At 44.7% G+C, this 18928-nt stretch overlaps 1 protein-coding gene across 19 annotated transcripts in view; it reads left to right on the top strand.

The window, feature by feature from the left end:
- Nucleotides 1-18460, top strand: part of HSPG2 (heparan sulfate proteoglycan 2) — a 936289-nt gene extending 917829 nt beyond the window's left edge. For all 19 annotated transcript variants that reach the window (XM_086921606.1, XM_086921602.1, XM_086921600.1 and 16 more), the window contains 4 exons: nt 1994-2064; nt 12583-12666; nt 15031-15134; nt 16197-18460. In XM_086921606.1, coding sequence (XP_086777732.1) covers nt 1994-2064; nt 12583-12666; nt 15031-15134; nt 16197-16369 — 432 coding nt within the window. In that variant the 3' untranslated portion in view covers nt 16370-18460. The remainder of the gene's footprint in view (nt 1-1993; nt 2065-12582; nt 12667-15030; nt 15135-16196) is intronic.
- Nucleotides 18461-18928: the final 468 nt, after the last annotated feature.

Here is an 18928-nt window from a genome sequence, read left to right as displayed (position 1 = left end):
TGGCGCAAGGTCTCTTTCAGCAGTTGGGAGAGCCTTGGTTAGATCTATTCGCCACCGAAGAGAACACGCAATGTCATCAGTTCAGTGTGTTTGGAATTTCCAAGGCGGCACAGGCTCTGCAACGCTTTTCGTCGCGAGTGGTGTTGCTGTCTGTTGTATGCCTTTCCGCCTATACCACTTCTGCCCGGAGTGCTGATGAAGATTCGGTACGACCAGTCCAAAGTCATCCTTGTGGCTCCGGATTGGACACGAAGATACTGGTATACCGAGCTACTCAGCATGGTGGTCAATCCTCCGCTCCGTCTGCCTCTTTGGGAAGATCGCAGCAGCAGGGGACGGTCCTTAGCCCGAACCTGTCCAGCCTCCACCTCCATGCGTGGAGATTGACTGGGTTGTTGACAACTTTCAACCTTACACCCAAAGTCTGTGATGTCATTCTGGCAGCCAGGCGTCCCTCCACTAAGACGGTATACGCCTGCAGGTTTAACAAATTTGCGGCATGGTGCGCAACAAAGGCTGTGGATCCCCTTTCTGCCCCTCTTCCCGAAGTTCTTTTGTTCCTTCTTTCTCTGGCCCAGCAGGGCTCTGCTCTGGAAACTATCAAAGGCTATCTCTCGGCCATTTCCGCTTTTCTATGGCTTCCTGGTCACCTTCTCCTTTCAAGTCCCTGGTTGTTAACCGTTTTCTGAAGGGAATTACTCACCCTCCCGTGCCGTTCATCATGCCTCAATGTGACTTAAACCTGGTTTTGACGTTTCTGATGTGTGCTTCCTTCGAGCCCCTTCATAACTGTCCCTTGCGTCGTCTCACCTTAAAGACTGCTTTCCTGGTTGCTAACACCTCTGCCAGAAGAGTGAGTGAGCTCCAGGCTCTTTCTTCCAAACCTCCTTTCCTTTCTGTTCATCCGGACAAGGTGGTTCTGAGGACACTTCCTTCTTTTTTTCCCAAAGGTTGTCACGCCCTTCCACATCAGGCAGACCATTACTTTGCTCACCTTCTTTCCGCCTCCTTCAAGTGAAGAGGAGAGGCTCCAACGTCTGGACCCAAAACGTGAGCTCGCATTCTTATCTGCGGCGTACACAACAATTCCGAGTGGATTATCAGCTCTTTGTTGGCCATGTGGGTGCCAAAAAAAGTCGTGCTGTGCACAAACGGATGATTTCCAGGTGGATCGTTCTGTGCATCAAAGCATGTTACTCCTTGGCCAAGAAGGGGCCTCCTGTGGGGCTGCGTGCCATTCGACAAGGGCAACTGCAGCCACTACTGCCTTGGGACGCGGCGTTCCCTTGCAGGACATTTGTCAGGCAGCTACTTGGGCCTCGTTGCACAAGTTTACCAAGCATTACTTCCTTGACAGTCAAGTCTGGAGAGACTGCTTCTTTGGCTGTCTGTTCTCCGTGACTTCCTGGTGTAATATTGTTTGCAGACCCACCTCCGGGGTTGCTATTTCTGTGGTATGTATTCTAAGGTAAGGAATCTATCACTAACTTGTCTCTTTCGGATGCACAAGTTTGTACTTGTGTAACGATCTATCTGTAAGAGACATTAGTTAGTGATAGATTCCTTACCGCTCCACCCATCCTCCCTGTTCTGCGAACTGATTACTAGGGTTAAGGTCATCCCCTTTTAGTGCCCTAGTTTTATGCACCAATGATCAGTATCATGCATGGCTCTGCGTTCCTGGCGCGGAAAGTCGTGTACAGAACTGCTGTCAGCGTGCATGGGTCGCCTAAGTAGTCTCCGTAACTTCATCTCGGCGCTTACGACGCCAGTGACTGTCGTGGAACCACAGGATGCCACCTACTGACGCGCAGGGGTACTGCTAAGCAAAACTTTCCGGATCCAGTCTGATGCCTGGGGATAGTCTAAGGTAAGGAATCTATCACTAACTAAGGTCTCTTAAAGATATATCCTTACACAAGTAGTAACTTGTGCTTAATTGCTTATGTTCTTATTTATCCAGTCATGCTGTACACAAATGCTTCTTTTGTAGGAGGAGAAAGAGCATGGAAAGGCAAAAGACTTCATCAGCATTGGACTTAAAGACGGACACCTAGTCTTTAGGTAAGAAAATAAGTTTGCCTTTTATATCTTGGTAAATGATTTGGTGGAACCAGGATGTTTTAAAGAGCGATTGACAGCATGGTGGGGGACACCAATAAATGCATTGAGTGGTCAAATCTTTTATAACGTTCTGGCAATCTTTTACCAGAACTTAAGCCAAAATCTTTCGAATCAACCTTCTCCTCTGCTGCATATGTTTCTTTAGTTTGTCTGACCCCCGTAACACTATGGCCTAATTTTACTCTTGCATGTCTGATGGCCGTTCACTGCAAAAGATGTTATTTTTCATTGATACTTTTAACTGCAGATTCTTCATCTTATGAATATCCCCAGGCATCATACTGAATCAAGAAGATTCGCATAGCCCCTGCATGCTGGTCGTGGTGTTTTGTGGCTCCACGTTGAATTCCCTTTACAACAGAAGAGACACCTGGAGCTATACATAAGCTCCACCCATGGGTGCTGATGTCAGGTCCTTTCTTTCCTTGCCTTTGTATGCAGATCTGGAACTCGCAACTCTTTTAATACTCATCAGCTGATAAGCTTTTTTTCTCAATTTATTCAGTGTATTAGGGAAATGTGACCTCCTAAAACCATAGACTTCTGATGGATTCTTCTAACTGCAGGTTCCTCACTTTGTGAATATTCCCCCAGGTGTCGGGTTGGATCTGGAAACTCAAAAGCAGTACTCCTTCATGCTGGTAGGTTGTGTCATGTGGCTCCGCACCAACCTAGTTCTGCTCCGGAAGTGATGAGTAGGCCACAGATCAGTACCACACAGGCGCACTGATGTCCACTACTTTCGTTCTGCACCTTCAGATGCAGATCCAGAGCTAACTCCTCTCATCTTTGACAGATCATTTTCTCTATTTTCTTTTGCCAGTGTGCAAGGGACAATGCCACCTCCTAAAATGGCATGGTTTAAACCTTGTAGGGACCATTACAAACAAATGTCTGCGACAGATCCCCATGGAGAATGCCTTTGGTTTCTCGGGCGGTGCATGACACCAACACCTGCGGCAACTGTGCCCGCATGAACCTGAAGGCCATATCGGACCTTGAGGTGAAATTCAATGTCTCCAAGCATCAGAAGACTCCATGCTGTGAATGGTTAAAGTTGAATTAAAGGTCACATTTCTGAAGTCTTCCCACATCAATACTTTGTCACGATGAAACTCTTGGGTAGGTCTAAAAAGAAGCATAGGAAATAAAAGCAGGAATCTTCCCCTTTCTGCCACTTTTAAATTCCAGAGAGGGCACGAGGGTGTCAGCATGCCACCAGGTCTTACTCCTCAACTCCTGGGCCGACAAAGAGTTTGGTCTGGATGCAACCCAGGACCATTGACTACGTCACATAAAATAGACTCCTTTAAGGGGGCCATGCTGCATATATGTGGCATGCTTCGAGCTACCCTCTGGTGCGCCTTCCGACTCGAATTATCTGCAGTGGCCTCCCATCATGGCCCCATCAGCTGGTTTGCCATCTAAGACTCTTGAACTCACTTTGGTTTTCACACTGATTTGGTACAGACTTCTGTTCTTTTACCACTTTTGCACCACTTTCTTTCTCATAGACTCCCGCACCAATATATAAGCCATTACCTATAGTGATTTGCGACTCCGAGACGGCTTCAACTTGACAGAGGCTGCGCTCTGATCCCACTGGGGCACAGCCTACAACAATCCAATACCTTGTCCTTACACAGTAGAGTTTATACCTTACATCAGATGTTTGACTTGGATTCTGAAAATAGCTACTACAATGAAGGGGACGACTTTGTCCCTCATTATGATGACTATTGGTATGCTAATCTAAAGGATGTTAGAGGTCTGGACACTTCCACAGACACTGAACCTGTCTCTCCCCCTGGTCCTGCCACTGAGGAGAGGGGTTCTTTTGCTGTGGTCATGAGGTGGGCTGCAGAGATCCTTAAGTTACAGCTCCCTACAATGGAGGTCAAAACTATTCTCTTGACAGAGGGTCCTCAACCAGGTAAGGCACCTACTGAACCTCTCTTAATAATTGATGAGGCCTTAATGGATAGCCTCCGAGGCACATATTATGGGCTTCAAGTTATTAGACAAGTAGCTCATCAGCATAGACCGGCACCAGACTATACTGATTTTATTTTTTACACAACATCTTATGCCTGAGAGCCTGGGCATTCAGTAGCAGAGTTAAACCTGGTACCTTTCCCACTATGACTACTGACCATGAGTCTAAGAATAGAGAAACTTTTGGCACACACGTTTTCATCTACTAGTCTTGCTTTGCTCCCAGTCTATGGCTGCTGCCTTATAGACTGCTACAGTCATGCTTTATGAGATGTTGTAGGTCAGATCCTGCCAGATTTCCAGAGGACCCATGTGCGTCTATAGCCTAAACCATGCTCTGCGATTCGGATGCACCAAAATTAGTTTGTCTGGCTTTAACAATTCTGACTGCATGGGTCGAGCATGAGTGTGGTGTTTTGGTGCCATCCCTGGATGAGGTCTACGAGCTTCTGGGGATGTCCATGCATCTTTGATGGATGTGCAGTTTCATGGCTCTCGCCATTTTGTTGGGAAAGCCTTCCATGCCCTGGAACACTTTAAGAAGAGTTATGAGACAGCGGTCTGTAGGGCTGTCTATCACTACCAGACAATTTCCTCAGCAGTTTTGCATTTTCATGTCCATATGAGGGGTTTTGATACCGCCAGTGCCACACCCCACTGCTGGCACAACAGTTTGCTCAGATGTTTCCTGGCTGAGACTGCAATACCTAGAGACAGCTTCAGGGCATCAGGGACAACATATAGCTTGGTGCCCAACCCCTCCGGCAACCTCAAACCGCTTTAGGGTTTCCTTTTCAAAACCCACCAACCCTGTAAGAGGCTGGATCAGACATTTCCTCCAGGATGGCAAGACCCCACTGTGGATGCATGGATCCTTCCATTCCTTTGTACTCTGCCACATTTACCACCCTATCAAAGCACCTAATAGAGGAACACATGTCTGTTTTGCAGCAGGAAGTGCATGCTCTTATGGCCAAAGGAGCCATAGAGCCTCAACCTCAGAAGTAGGAACGGAGTGTTGATCCCATTACTTCATAGTACTGAAAAAGGGCAGAGGCCTTGGCCCCATCTTAGAATGCTGCTCTCTCAACTTCTCCCTGTAGATGACAAATTCAAGATGCTCACCTTAGCCCAGGTTCTCTCTGCCCTGGACACGGGAGACAAGATGGTAGTGTTGAACCTGCACATCGTTTATTTCCCGGTTTCCTTCGTACAGGTCCACAGGTGCTACCTGTAGTTTAAGATGGGCCACAAGCACTTTTAGTTTTCTGTGATCCTTTTTGGATGCATAAGTGTTCACAAAAGTGATGATAGCGGCATACCTCCAGAGGTTGGAAATACCGGTGTTCCTGTACCTCCACAGCTGGCTGCTGAAGGCGGGCTTGCTGATCCAGTTATAGACCACCTCCAAACAACCGCAAACTTTCTTTCATCTTTTGGGTTCACAAACAATGTGCTGAAGTCACACCGGACTCCTTCACAGAGGCTCCCTTTTAGCCATTCTAAACACTGTGCATTTTCAAGCCTTTCCTCCAGACCAACATGTTCAGGACATTCGAGGTATGATCCCAAAATTTCAGTCTCAAGCTAAGATCTCGAAGTATAGTTATGAGGCTTCTTGGCCTATTTGCTTCCTACTTTCCATCTAGGTGTTGGAGGAGACTGCAAAAGATAAGCAGTGGTGGCTGTTCGACTGTAATTGGACCACCATCAGACCCCTCTGCCTAATCCACTTAGAGCTGGCGGTGGTTAAAGATGCGACACTATTAAGTTGGGGAGCAGTGGAGATCCCTGTTATCTGGTCTCCGGGGGGAGCCCCTCTCTACATCAAACTGCTTGGGCTGCAGGCCATTTGCTTGCCATTGAAGGCCTTCCTGCCATCCCTCGGGGGAGGCTGTTTATGTTTACATGGACACCACCTCCCTGTGCTTCAAACAAGACCGTTTGGTGTCCAGGGTCCTGTTCTAGAAGGGTCTTCTCCTCTGGAACTCGCTAAATCAGGACATTTCCCTGATGGTGAACCACCTGGTGGGATCTTTAAACACCAGAACAGACTGACTCGGCCTACGATGTCTAGCAGACCACCAATGCAACTACATCTTGAGGTGGTACAGGATGACCATCATCAGTGGTGAAAACCCTGGCTAGATCTCTTTGCCACCACCAAGAATGTGCAATGTCAATACTTTTGAGTGTTGGAACTCCCAAAAAGGCTTTCTCAGAGATGCATTCCAGACTTTTATGCCTTCCTGTGCTGCCTCTTCTACCCCTTGTTTTGAAGAAGATCAGGAATGACCGAGCCCAATTCATCCTAGTGTCTCTGAATTGGGCCACAGGAATGTGGTACTTGCAACTTCTGGCCTTGATCCGCTGCTCTCCGTTCAAGCTGCCACTTTGAGAAGTTCTTCTGTCGTGGCAGTAGGGCACTGTCTTGTGCACAGGCCTCTGTAAATTCCAACTCTATGTGTGAAGATTGAGCATTGTCAGTTGATTGCATTTGATCTTCTTCCCTAGGTTATGGTATGTTAATTCTCATAAAGCGGTCAAACACTCTGAGGTATCTTGGCGCTGCCTTAGTCTGAAACAGCGTAAGCAGTAATTTTACGTGTTAGAGGCACTGATGGTACAGAATCAAAGATGTTATGGATTAAAATGTGTCATTTTTTTTTTAGTTTGAGAGGCAGGGAGTTCCACAATTTGGTTGTGCAGGTGACCTCCCGAAGGGATTTCCAAAATTTGGTGACTAACATTTTTTGACACCATTCAACGGGAAAGTCTGCAGGGGTTGTACCAGGATAAACTTTCCTGAGTTATGAAATGCCTTTAAGGCAATACATAATGCCTTGAAAGCTGTTCTGTTTTTATGAGTACCCATTTCAACTCCTTGAGTGCTAGGGCTGCTGACTGGTGTTCAGGTATTCCAAATAGAAGTTGTGTTGCTGCATTTTGCAGTGTATTGTAGTAGATGTTATCCTGGGATCCAGCCATCATTTCACAAAATCAGTTTACAGAGGATGCTGGGACAAGTTTAAGGTTTAGTGTAGTAACTGTGTTATAAACCCATTACAGCCCAAGCTGTTGGATGTGCTACTTTTTGCTTTTGGCCCAGCAAGGGCTGGCAGTAGGCACTGTAAAAAGTTATTTGACCGCCCTATCTTCATCCTTGTGGTTGCCGGACCAACCATTCCTCTTCAAATCACCCATTGCGATGAGCTACCTTAAAAGTTTGGTCCAGTTATTTACTCTGAAACATTTTATGATGCCACAGTGGAACATCATAAAATAGTCCTACTTTCCGGATGAGCACCCCTATTGAGCTGCTACACTGTAGTCCTCTTTGTTGACCCTGAAGGCGATTTTTCTCATCACAATAACATCAACAAATCAGGTGAGTGAGCTTCAAGCCCCCCGAGAGAGCTCTCATTTTTTACACCAATCATACCAAAGTACATCAGGTGGATGATCAGTTCTTTGTGGGGTTATAAGGGGCAAAAAAGAGCAAGGCTGTGCAGAAACAATTCTCTGCATTAAGATCTGCTATGCACTGACTAAGAAGCAGTCCCTAGAAGGTCTAACGCTTCATTCCACAAGGGCCAAGGCTGCCCATACTACATTGGCAAGTAGAGTGCCCATCCTGGTTATTTGTCATGCAGCTATGTGGGCATTCATAAACATGTCCACTAGGCACTACTGCCTGAACAGCCAAGTCCCTCAGGATAGGCATTTTCCCCACTCGGGCCTGCAGGATATTCTAGGTTGAGCCATTCCACAGACCCACCACCTTGGGAGGGATCACTCTGTATTTATTCGCAAGGTATCTGCGGTTAGAAGTGCCCATCAGAAGAAAAAGGTACTCGTTTAGACTCTATCAAACCGCAGGTTCCTCACCTTTCTCCGACCTCCGCATTGTGTGGACCGCTCTTTTTGCATCTAAAAATACTCCAGTACTAGACATCTACACACTTGTGTGCTTCATTACTACTGAGCTCCATACTTGAGGGCATGGACAATGTTCAGAAGGAAACTAACTTCAGTATCAATGGGTGATTCTCCTGTTTTGCTCCATTCTCATTGGGATATCTAACTGCAGATTCCTCACCTTTTCAATATTCCTCAGGCATCCGACTGGATTCAGAAACTATTGAGCAGTGCCTCTGTGTGCTGGTAGGTGGCACTGATACGGTTCAGAAAATGACATATGTGGCCATATAGGCACTAATCCTGCACACTGGCATCATTCCTTTCTTCCTGCTCCACCAGATGGGGACCCTGAGCTACCTTTCATAACTTGGAGACAGTTTTTTTGCCAAAACATTTTTAATTACGAGGAATGTCTCCTTCCAAGACGACAGGTTTCAAACCCTGTAAGGACTGTCGCAAGCAATGTCCATGACACATCCTCCCCAAGTTTGCCTACTGTGCCTGGGGTAGAGCTACAACTCAAAGGTCTGCAGTGACTGCGCTGCGTAAACCTAAAGGCCATACGGACCGTGAGGCGAAACTCAACGTTGCCAAGCATCGAAGACCACCACGTCATGACCGGTCCAAGTCCAACGGTAGTCTCGGTCCTGTTCCAAATCTTAAGATAAGTCTAAGTAACACAGAAAATCCAATGGAACTTGGGCCCTTCCTGCCCCTTACTGATACCCTTGTAAGGGTCTGGGCAAAACCTTGACCTAGCCCCCTGGTCTACTGACAAATTGCACGATACCACTGGCCTAACCCGGGCGACCCTGCATTTTTGTTGCAGCACATCTCTTCCGAGAGCTTAGTGGAACAGGTATCGATTAGCCAGACTAATCCATTTGCTTTCCAAACAACTCCAGCCGATAGGGAGTCCAGACGAGTAGAAACCTTAGGAATTAGGGTATTTTCTTCGGATATAGGTTGATACCACGCATACTTTTAGCACGCATACCATTACCACGCATTTTTTACAACGCAGGACCTATTGCAACGAATACCTTTACAACGCAATACACTACAACGCAGGTACTATTACAACGCATACCATTACAACGTAAGTATATAATATTTTAAAATAATGTAATTAATAATTTAATTTTTTAATTAATATTTATTTTAATATTAAATATTTTAATTAATTATATGAATTTTTTTTTTTTGTAAATATATGTTAAAAATACCCCTATACCCCAAACCCAACCCTGAAACCTAAAAATACCCCTGTACCCCAAAACCCAAACCCAGCCCTGAAACTTAAAAATACCCCTGTACCCCAAAAGCCAAACCCAGCCCTGAAACCTAAAAATACCACTGTACCCCAAAACCCAAACCCAGCCCTGAAACCTAAAAATACCCCTGTACCCCAAAACCCAAACCCAGCCCTGAAACTTAAAAATACCCCTGTACCCCAAAAGCCAAACCCAGCCCTGAAACCTAAAAATACCACTGTACCCCAAAACCCAAACCCAGCCCTGAAACCTAAAAATACCCCTGTATCCCAAAACCCAAACCCAGCCCTGAAACCTAAAAATACCCCTGTACCCCAAAACCCAAACCCAACCCTGAAACCTAAAAATACCCCTGTACCCCAAAACCCAAACCCAACCCTGAAACCTAAAAATACCCCTGTACCCCAAAACCCAAACCCAACCCTGAAACCTAAAAATACCCCTGTACCCCAAAACCCAAACCCAACCCTGAAACCTAAAAATACCCCAAAACAGTGCAGTAGTGTGGCTCACTGGTTAGAGGCGGCAGACCCGAGAGCAGAGGACGGCCCGGGACCAGGGTTCGATTCCCGACGCGGCAGGTTTCTGGACCAGGGTCAGCGGACTCGATAATTCTCTCGCCTCGGTGCCCACTCTGATCAGCGATCACACTCGGCAACTCTGGGCATAAGCTTGCCTCATCTGCACTAACGGCCCCACCAGACCGCCGGGGATGCCTGGTCTCACCCTGGAGATACCCATTAAGGGACCATCTCTCAGGGAAGCCAGGAAGGGTTTCGCAGCGGTCGAAGCGCGGAGATACTCCTCCGGGAGTCGATCCTAGCGCTATATAAACTTGCAATTAAATTAAATTAAATTAAACCCAAACCCAACCCTGAAACCTAAAAATACCCCTGTACCCCAAAACCCAAACCCAACCCTGAAACCTAAAAATACCCCAAAACCCAAACCCAACCCTGAAACCTAAAAATACCCCTGTACCCCAAAACCCAAACCCAGCCCTGAAACCTAAAAATACCCATGTACCCCAAAACCCAAACCCAGCCCTGAAACCTAAAAATACCCCTGTACCCCAAAACCCAAACCCAACCCTGAAACCTAGAAAAACCTCTGTACCCCAAAACCCAAACCAACCCTGAAACCTAAAAATACCCCTGTACCCCAAAACCCAAACCCAATACCCCTAATAAATGTTTTTAAAAAAAGATAAACTTACCTATACTTATGTTGTAACGGTATGCGTTGTAATAGTATCTGCGTTGTAGTGTAATGCGTTGTAAAGGTATTCGTGGTAAAGGGTCCTGCGTGGTAATAGTTTTGTTGTAAAAGTATTTCGTGCTAAAAGTTGCGTGGTAACAGTTACATACCATTTTCTTCCACCGGTTTGGCCCTCACATCCGCCAATGCTAGTTGCCTGCTGAGCCGGTATGCCTATGCTATTTGGGATTCGGTGGCTCAACTCATTCTAGGCATCCTGGAAGACCTCCGGCCTGGCCTCACCTAAGCTATATTGGATGGTTGTGATGCAGCCAATTTCACAATTTGTTGTGGCATTGGACACACCTGAATACATCAGGCAAGCATTGGTACCGGCATAGGGTTTTTCCGCCCTGCCTGACTGTGGTCAATGGGTTTTTCAGGTGATGGCCAATCATCTCTCATGGATATGCCCTTTGACTGGACTTGGCTGTTTGGGGACTTGGTAGATTCCGTTTTGGAGCGGTTTAAGTGAGCAGGGCCACTTCACATTCCCTGGACTTCTCTGCCCCTCCTTGCAAACCCTATCAGCCCTACTATTCCTTTCACAGTTTCGGCAGAGGTTCCCCATACTGCCAGCCAATTCAGCCTCAGCAAGGTGCCCCAGAGATTTGTGGCCAAGGCTGTGACGCCCATCGACCTATATGGTCACGGTGAGTGAGCAACTCAGACCACATCTCTGCTTCCGTAACCCCACCTGCAAAGCCCTTTTAGTGTGCCCAACTTGGAACACCATCTTTCCAGATAAGATGGTTCTGCAGGTGGAAGTATTCTCCTTGCTGAAAGTCATGATGCCATTCCTCGTTGGTCAAACCATCACCCTGCCGGTGTTTTATGCTCTGCCTCACCCCTCTAAGGAATAGGAGAGACTCCATTGCTTAGCTCCCACAAAAGCGCTAACCATTTACATCGATCATACCAAAGAACACTGAGTAGACTATCAGACCTTTGTGGAGTTCACTCGAGTAAATAAAGGCAATGCCATGCAGAAACAGACTATCTCTCCTTGGATCGTACTCTACACCACGATCTGCCACTCACTGGCCAAAAAGCAGCCTCCGGAAAGAGTAAGAGCTCATTCCACCAGGGCCAAAGCTGCTACAGCTTCATTGGAAATGGCATGAGAAACGCCTGTCTTGCTTTCTATTAGAGTATCTTTGACACATGCATTTTAGATTCCTTCGATAGATCTTCCTCTGATGAAAGAACAATTAGACAAGCCTTGAGAGAAAGCCCACTTATGAGCAGTAGTTTATTTTTTATTTTTTTACTAATCTTTTGCCAGATGTGTTTGAAAGTTTGTTCAATTGTGCACTGTTAAAGAGGGCTCTATTTTTGTGTGTGATGAATGTGTACACAAAAACCTCCTCCCCATATCTCAGTGGTATCCTTCCCGTCTTAGCTTCTGTTCCGACTTATGTTGCAACACATTTTTCCATTCACAGAGAGCCCTTTGTAAAGGTGTAGGATGGTAGATTGTCATATTATTAGAACGTTGGGCCATCTATCCTAACAGCAGAATAACTAAAGAATATCTGGAATCACTTTGTAGATGGTATGCTATTTGAAAGTACTGCAGATGGAACTAAGAATGTGCATTCTGTGCTATAAAGCACTGAGGGAGATCTCAAATTATGCTTGTGTCATGGGAGATGGACCTTTGTTTTATGTTTAGTACACATGAAACGGATAGGTTACTTCACCAGACTAGTTATTTTGCCAGGTGTGGCCTCAATAGAGGACTGCCAATTCTCTAAGCCAATTAGGACGCAATACATCTTTATTCCTGCTCAAAGGGGGTACTTGTGAATAAAAGAGGCCTAATGCGGTGTTGTTTGAAATTTGTCTCATATTGGCGAAATAGCAGAATAATTTTGAGACTAAAGTATATTTTGTAGATCCCCAACTTTCTAAATGTGTACTAATTAGCCTGTTCCAATCTCCCTTTACTGTCACCTGCTTTCACTTCTGTAGTCCATGTTTAACTTTTTTTATCAAATCTTTCTTGCAGTTATCAGCTGGGTAGCGGAGAAGCCAACATTATGTCTGAGGACCCAGTGAATGATGGGGAATGGCACAAAGTGACAGCCATCAGGTAAGGCATTAATAGGAGGTATCTGTGGATCAGCGTGACATTGAGAAAAAGGCGATGACAATGCACTAATGCCACCCAAGGTCCAGTGCCTAGAGGAGAAAAGAAAATGGAAAAGTATAGTTCTGCAGGTAGAGGCTCTGAAAATAAGCATAGTCTTTTGGTTCTTACACTTTATACATGCCCGCTTTTTTGGACCTGCTTCAGCCTTTTATAGTTTGTTTATGGGGGTGTTTTACGTGATGCTGATTGTGGCTATTTGATTCTTTCTCAGAATCCACCTCTGCCAGGCAGACAGAAAGTATGCATGATTTCATTCCATTTGTAGCACCTTCTTCCGAAATATGTTGAATTTTGCCATGAATGAATGTAGTTTCTTTATGATATACCATAGTGTAAATGGCCTTGCTTTCTGCTCTATTAGGTTTGGTTTTCTGGACACTATAACAACGGGACTATCTTGGCCCCTACCCATATTTCTTTTAAATGAACGCTTTCACCAGAATCGTTGGAATGGGGGTTAGGTGGTGTTGTGAGAGATTCCCGGCACAAACTTTGTCAGGGGTCAACCACCTTGTTATCCTTATTCACTGGACATGCTAGTTCAGCCAATCTCTTCATCTGGCTTTCCCGGCACCAGTCCAAAGACTTTCAGTGTCCTATCAAACTTTGCTGAAACCACAGTGATTGCGATGCTTGTCATGCCCTTCCTTCTCCCACAGCTGAATATCTGCCATGTTGTGTCCCTTGAGAACCCTATTGCTTGATCATAAGCCTAGTGTGTTTCCAATTCTTTGAGCAGTCCACTCTATCCCAGTTGGATTCTCTACCCTGATGATAGAACTTGAGGATTTCTAGTTGCATAAGCTCCTCATAAAGGTGTTAAGGAAAGGTATGTCCAGACAGTTTTGGACTTCCATGTGCCCCTCTTAATCTATGTGCTCCGGTGATTAAATTTACAACCATCCGAACACCTTCATTATTAAACTGTGCAACAAGAAGACAGTAAGTTCTACTATCAGTATAAGGAATCCAACAGTTTCTGACAACTTTGTCGTGGAAAACAAACAGCGCAAGGGAACTTCAAAGGGCATCCTCAAACACTGAGACTTTGATCTGTTTGTTACAGGAACTACTTTGAAGTTGTTTCCATTAGATACATGGGCACTTTAGGATGAGGAATGGTTCCATTGTTTACTGATTCATGTAGCAAGCAGGAAAATAAAGGGTATTCAATTGTAACTCCCTTAAATACCAAACTGTTTGCTCCCCCCAAACCCATATGTCTTTATGATTAGTGTACAATTTCATCCAAGACATGTTCACATTCCACACTACAAATATTGCCATTATCGCTGCCTAGCATGTGGGTCCCATATCCACCCCTCAAATGAAGGCAAGTATTGCAAATTTGGCAATATGGATCTTCCAAATCCACCAACAATGGCTTAACCCTGGCTCTCCTCTTGCAGATTTGAAAACTAGCATTGAATGCGTTGGCTGTTTTTTTGATATAACCTTTATTTTAAAAAAAATATGAAACCTCTTCCACAATCTTTTTAAGGATAATATCATATTACATATAATATCTGAAATGAGCGTTGCCTCTCCCTGAATGGTACCCATTTTGAACTGGCTTGGCTATGACGCGTTGTACTTCGTTGCCAACTGTACTGCTAGATTTCCACAACATTTCCTATTGTTTGTATGTAACACGTGAAAAGAGGGCTGCACGTTCACACTTTGGTAATTTTAGCTTCAACACTTTTGCACTACTCACATTTCACACTTTATACCATTGAACAAAGAATGGTCGATATCAGATGTTGTCAGGTTCTCTCCACTTCTAGCCTATCTGCTCTTCCTGACCTGCTTTGCTCAAACCCTATTTTTATAAACCTCTTTAGATGGCATTTGTGGGAACTGGTACTTCTACTGACCCAGAGTAAGATGGACATTTGAACTAGTTACCAAAGTAAATATTGATCGCTTTGTAAGGTCCCTCCTCAATATATTGACATTGCGGTCTGATTGTATATAAGGAGGCTGTACATTGGCACTTTAGTACTCCTAGCTCCCCCACACTTGTCACCCTCCACATTTGCCTTTCAACTCGCTGCGCAATGAATGACTGACTCTAGATGCTGTTTTTCAGCCAACCAATTTTTACTGATTCCCCTTGCATTTTTAAACCCATTTGTGTGACTATCTAGTGTGTTTGTCTAGCTGCTACAGCTAGCTGAGGGAATTTGAGTTACTGATGCACATTATTGATCCTAAATTGCTTGCTGTGTCTCATTGCAATGGTTGTTAGTAACTATGCAAGTAAATAGACTTGACAATTGTTTATATGTATACACTTTCCAGAGAGGGGAAGGAAGGATCCATCCAAATAGATGGAGAGGACATGCTGACGGGACAATCTCTAGGAAAGAATATCATGGTGAACACCAAGGGCAGCATTTACCTCGGTAAGAATCAACCAAGTGTTGGAATTCAAGGATTGTCACCTCCTACGAGACCCGGGCTGGGGTATGCCGCAGTTGTATGTAATTTATCGAAAGTTGCTGAAGTGGTGAACATGAACAAGAATGTGAGGGTGTAAAGGTATAGTGTAAAAAAGTAGGAGAAAAGGCAAGGTGTTTTGCAATTGTGCCAACTCTTCCTTTTTCTGGACAGCAACTGTAGCGCTACGGAAATCCAGACAAGGTTATTGTTAGCAGACTCTCACTTCTGCTTTACTGGAGAATACGTGCCCAGTGCATTTCAGCAGGGTGACGAAACATGTCACCCATGTGGACCAGAGAATAGTATGATAATGATCAAATTAAACTTTATAAATTGCCTACTCCAAGATGTCAGTTGTCTTTTCACGCTTAACAGAAAGGCCTGGTTTGATCTACATCAGAATGGCGAAACAAATGAGCCAGCCCTGTTGGGATTTGATCCACTTACCAAAAGGTTATGTACAAAACACTGTGGGAGTATGCGCCAGAATGAAACCGGCCATGGGAAAGAAAGGCATGAGGTCCAGGAGGGTAAAAGCACGATTTGGTGTCTTGCTACACCAAGAGAAAAGGGGAGAGGAGCTGAGAAAAGAAAATACATTGATACAGGAACAGAAGTTTAAGGTGATTGGTGAAGGATGGGCAGGAGAGTGGCTCGCTTTGTAGCAGTCACTGTTGATGTGTTGGAAGAAAAGAATGTGGTAAACTTGATTAATATCTGTTCCTAGAGGGAAAGTGACCATATACAATAGTTTAAGGTTGTGAAAAAGTCCATGAAATTCAGGACAATGGACATCCACTTAAGGGAGGGAGTACAGAAGAGATATGACAGACATATTAAGGACATTTGATTAACAGACTCGACATACGGCAGCATTTTTAATGCTTTCCTTAGGTTAGCAAATCTAGTACATTAGTGCTACAATCTTCCTCTGGAGTTGAATACCTTTGAGAATCTTCATGGTTTTCTATTTTTAAAGTTAGAAACAGCCATGTACAAAATGCTGAAAATATGTTGTTTTACAGGTGGCGCTCCAAATATGAAGACTCTTACCGGTGGCAAGTACTCTTCAGGGATCACTGGGTGCATCAAGAATGTGGTACTGATGAACGCCAGGCCGGGCCAGAACCCTCACCAGCCAATTGACCTGAAACACCATGTGGAGGCTGGACAGAACACTAAGGAGTGCCCTTCATAGGCCAAGGCCTCTGACATCAACCAGTGGCCACTAAAGAGACTTATTTTTTAAAGACACAAAGACGGCAATATGGTGCTTTGCTGCTACCAAAAAAAGGTGGGAGGGGAAGTAATGAAGGGAGAGGGGGAAGGAGGTATATTGGTGCTTCTGTACTACAGATTTTTTTTCCCTTTTTTAAAACAAAAAGTATAATTCTATGATGTTTTTACAATGTGAATGAAGGAATAATGTAAATTCAAGGAAGACACTTAATTTTTAAGGGAAAAATATACCTGTATGTGTTTTACAAGTATTATCCTCCACAGAAAGCTATGTTAAAATGTTAGAGAGGTAAAAAACAAAATCGACTTGCCACTCTCCCATATCATCCCCATATGCTTGGACCCAGTGTCCGTGTTCTTTCAACGTGTGTAACAATGGTTTGGACAGAAGGGAGAAATTCTGGGAACTTAAAACGCTGCAAGAGTTCTGGTAACTTGGGCTTCTTTGCTATTCTCAGTCCCGCCAAGTCGCCATTTCCAAACCTTAAATAACCGTTAATTGTTTTTTTATTTACATTCATTTTTAAAGTGAAAGGCCAGCTGTGGTCACCTGGTCTGCGTAGGGTGAGCTGTGCTTATTCCTAGCATGCCGAATTGACTCTGGTGGATGCACATTTTGGCCGGATGTCACGTTGGCTCTTGGAATAGTTCACATACTTCACCTTGGGCTGCCTCCAATCCTTGGCAGGCAGCAAGATGGAGGGTTTACTGCGAGTGTGTCTCAACGGCTCTCATTCATGGTGCTATGCCCATGTTGCTTCTGGAAACTGGGGCGAGCGGGCTCCTAGATGGAGGGAAGTAGGTTGCCTTGACATAGCTTGCCACGGACTGCAGACAGTGCCTGATGTGTGTGCCCTGCCACAGTTCTTTGAATGTGTGCTTTTTAATCTCAAACTCCTGGTGTTAACAATACAGTATTAGCCCATATTGTTATGGGTGTTCTATGCAAATTGGCGAAAAAGCCACCTCGTTCAGTGCACTCCTTTAAGGATGATTCCTAAGAGTGGGCCCTGGTGGTATTTGGAGGGGCAAGGTGAGCGAGTCAGACATTGTAGGTGTGTTTGTTCATGCAGGGGTTCCACAGAAGGCAAGGCATTCAGGGATATGAGTTTAGCTGAGATCAAATGATTTTGAACCGCATCCAAGGCAAATTGAATCTAAATTTGTAGTGTTTTTAGTAAGCAACCAACCCATCCTAAGGACACTGACTGTACCAGTAAGGGTAATGGGGAGTTTTAACTTTCAACTAGGCAGTAAAACAGTGTGCATGTAGGGTTCGTGCCTCCTTTCAATTTGAATGGTCACTTCAAATCCACCCCCTCCCTCTTGATAAGGCAAACCCAATTCCCATCGCTGGGGGGCAAATAGGGCTCAAGATTCTCTAAATGAGTGAATTATGTATTTTTTTGTTATTCCATTAATTGACTTACTTTCATGGGATAGGCTGTGTATTATACAGAGAGGAAATGCTTTATGTGCTTCTCCATTCCCCACGCGACTTATACCACTGGATGGTGAGAAAAATAAAGTTTCCATCAGCAATAGAGGCATGAAAGAGAAACAAAGATGTGGAAGGGGACAATGAAACAATGTTTGACAGCACAGAGAAATAATGTTGCATTCTGTTCGAACTGGTGGAGGATCCTCAGACTATTATCCCCATTGCCCCCTTCGGCCTTGAGGGCTCACATCCTGGAGGCGCTATTCCAGAATCCATTTTTTCAAAGCCACGACATCCAATTGGGCCACAGTATTTCAGCAGCCACTGATGGGGCAGTCTCGTCTCTTGTTAACAATCCTCTGGACTTGTACAACTGTTTATGTTTACACATTGGAGGGCCGAGGGTCTGTCTGGCTTGTACATCTCATGGCCCCCAACTGTACCAGGTTCCGGTTTCCTGCGCTTGAGGACCTGCTGCAAACACAAGCCACCACTCAAGATCTGTGTTTTTGTTTCAGGGCAGGACAAGAGCTCTCTGTTCCTTCGAAGCCACTGAAGCACTTTGGCACCGTTTTAGCCTTTTAATATAAAAGATTTGAGAAATACAAATAGATTGTGTCATTGTATCACTATTTTCAAACCATTTTTGCCTGCTTTTTGGAGTTGATGGTATTTCGACTTTGATGGTGGGAAATTGTAATTACAGAAAATGTATGATGGGGTTTTATTTTGTGTTAAGATGTCTTGTCAAAAGGTTTTGAGGGTTTGCTTTTCATCATACAGGATTCCTTTGGCACACTTGTTCACCTTATAAGGAACTAGTTGTCCGGCTTCGGGTTCCCCATTTACACTGACATAGCCAAATAATAGATCAATGTATCTCATTCATCTACAACTTTTCTTTCCCCTAAGATGCTCATATATTCACAAAACATTTATAGATTGGCACATGGTCATGAACATGTGATTAGCGATATGTTGCAAAGGTGAGATTTGGGTATTTTGACTAACTAGCCCCATAGGTGATCCAATAGCAGTATTTGATGCAGTTGGGTTTTGATTATGAAGAATACTTGA

This window comes from Lissotriton vulgaris, chromosome 5 (genome assembly GCF_964263255.1).
Source record: "Lissotriton vulgaris chromosome 5, aLisVul1.2, whole genome shotgun sequence".
Classification (NCBI taxonomy): domain Eukaryota; kingdom Metazoa; phylum Chordata; class Amphibia; order Caudata; family Salamandridae; genus Lissotriton; species Lissotriton vulgaris.
This window is presented reverse-complemented; position numbering and strand designations above follow the sequence as displayed.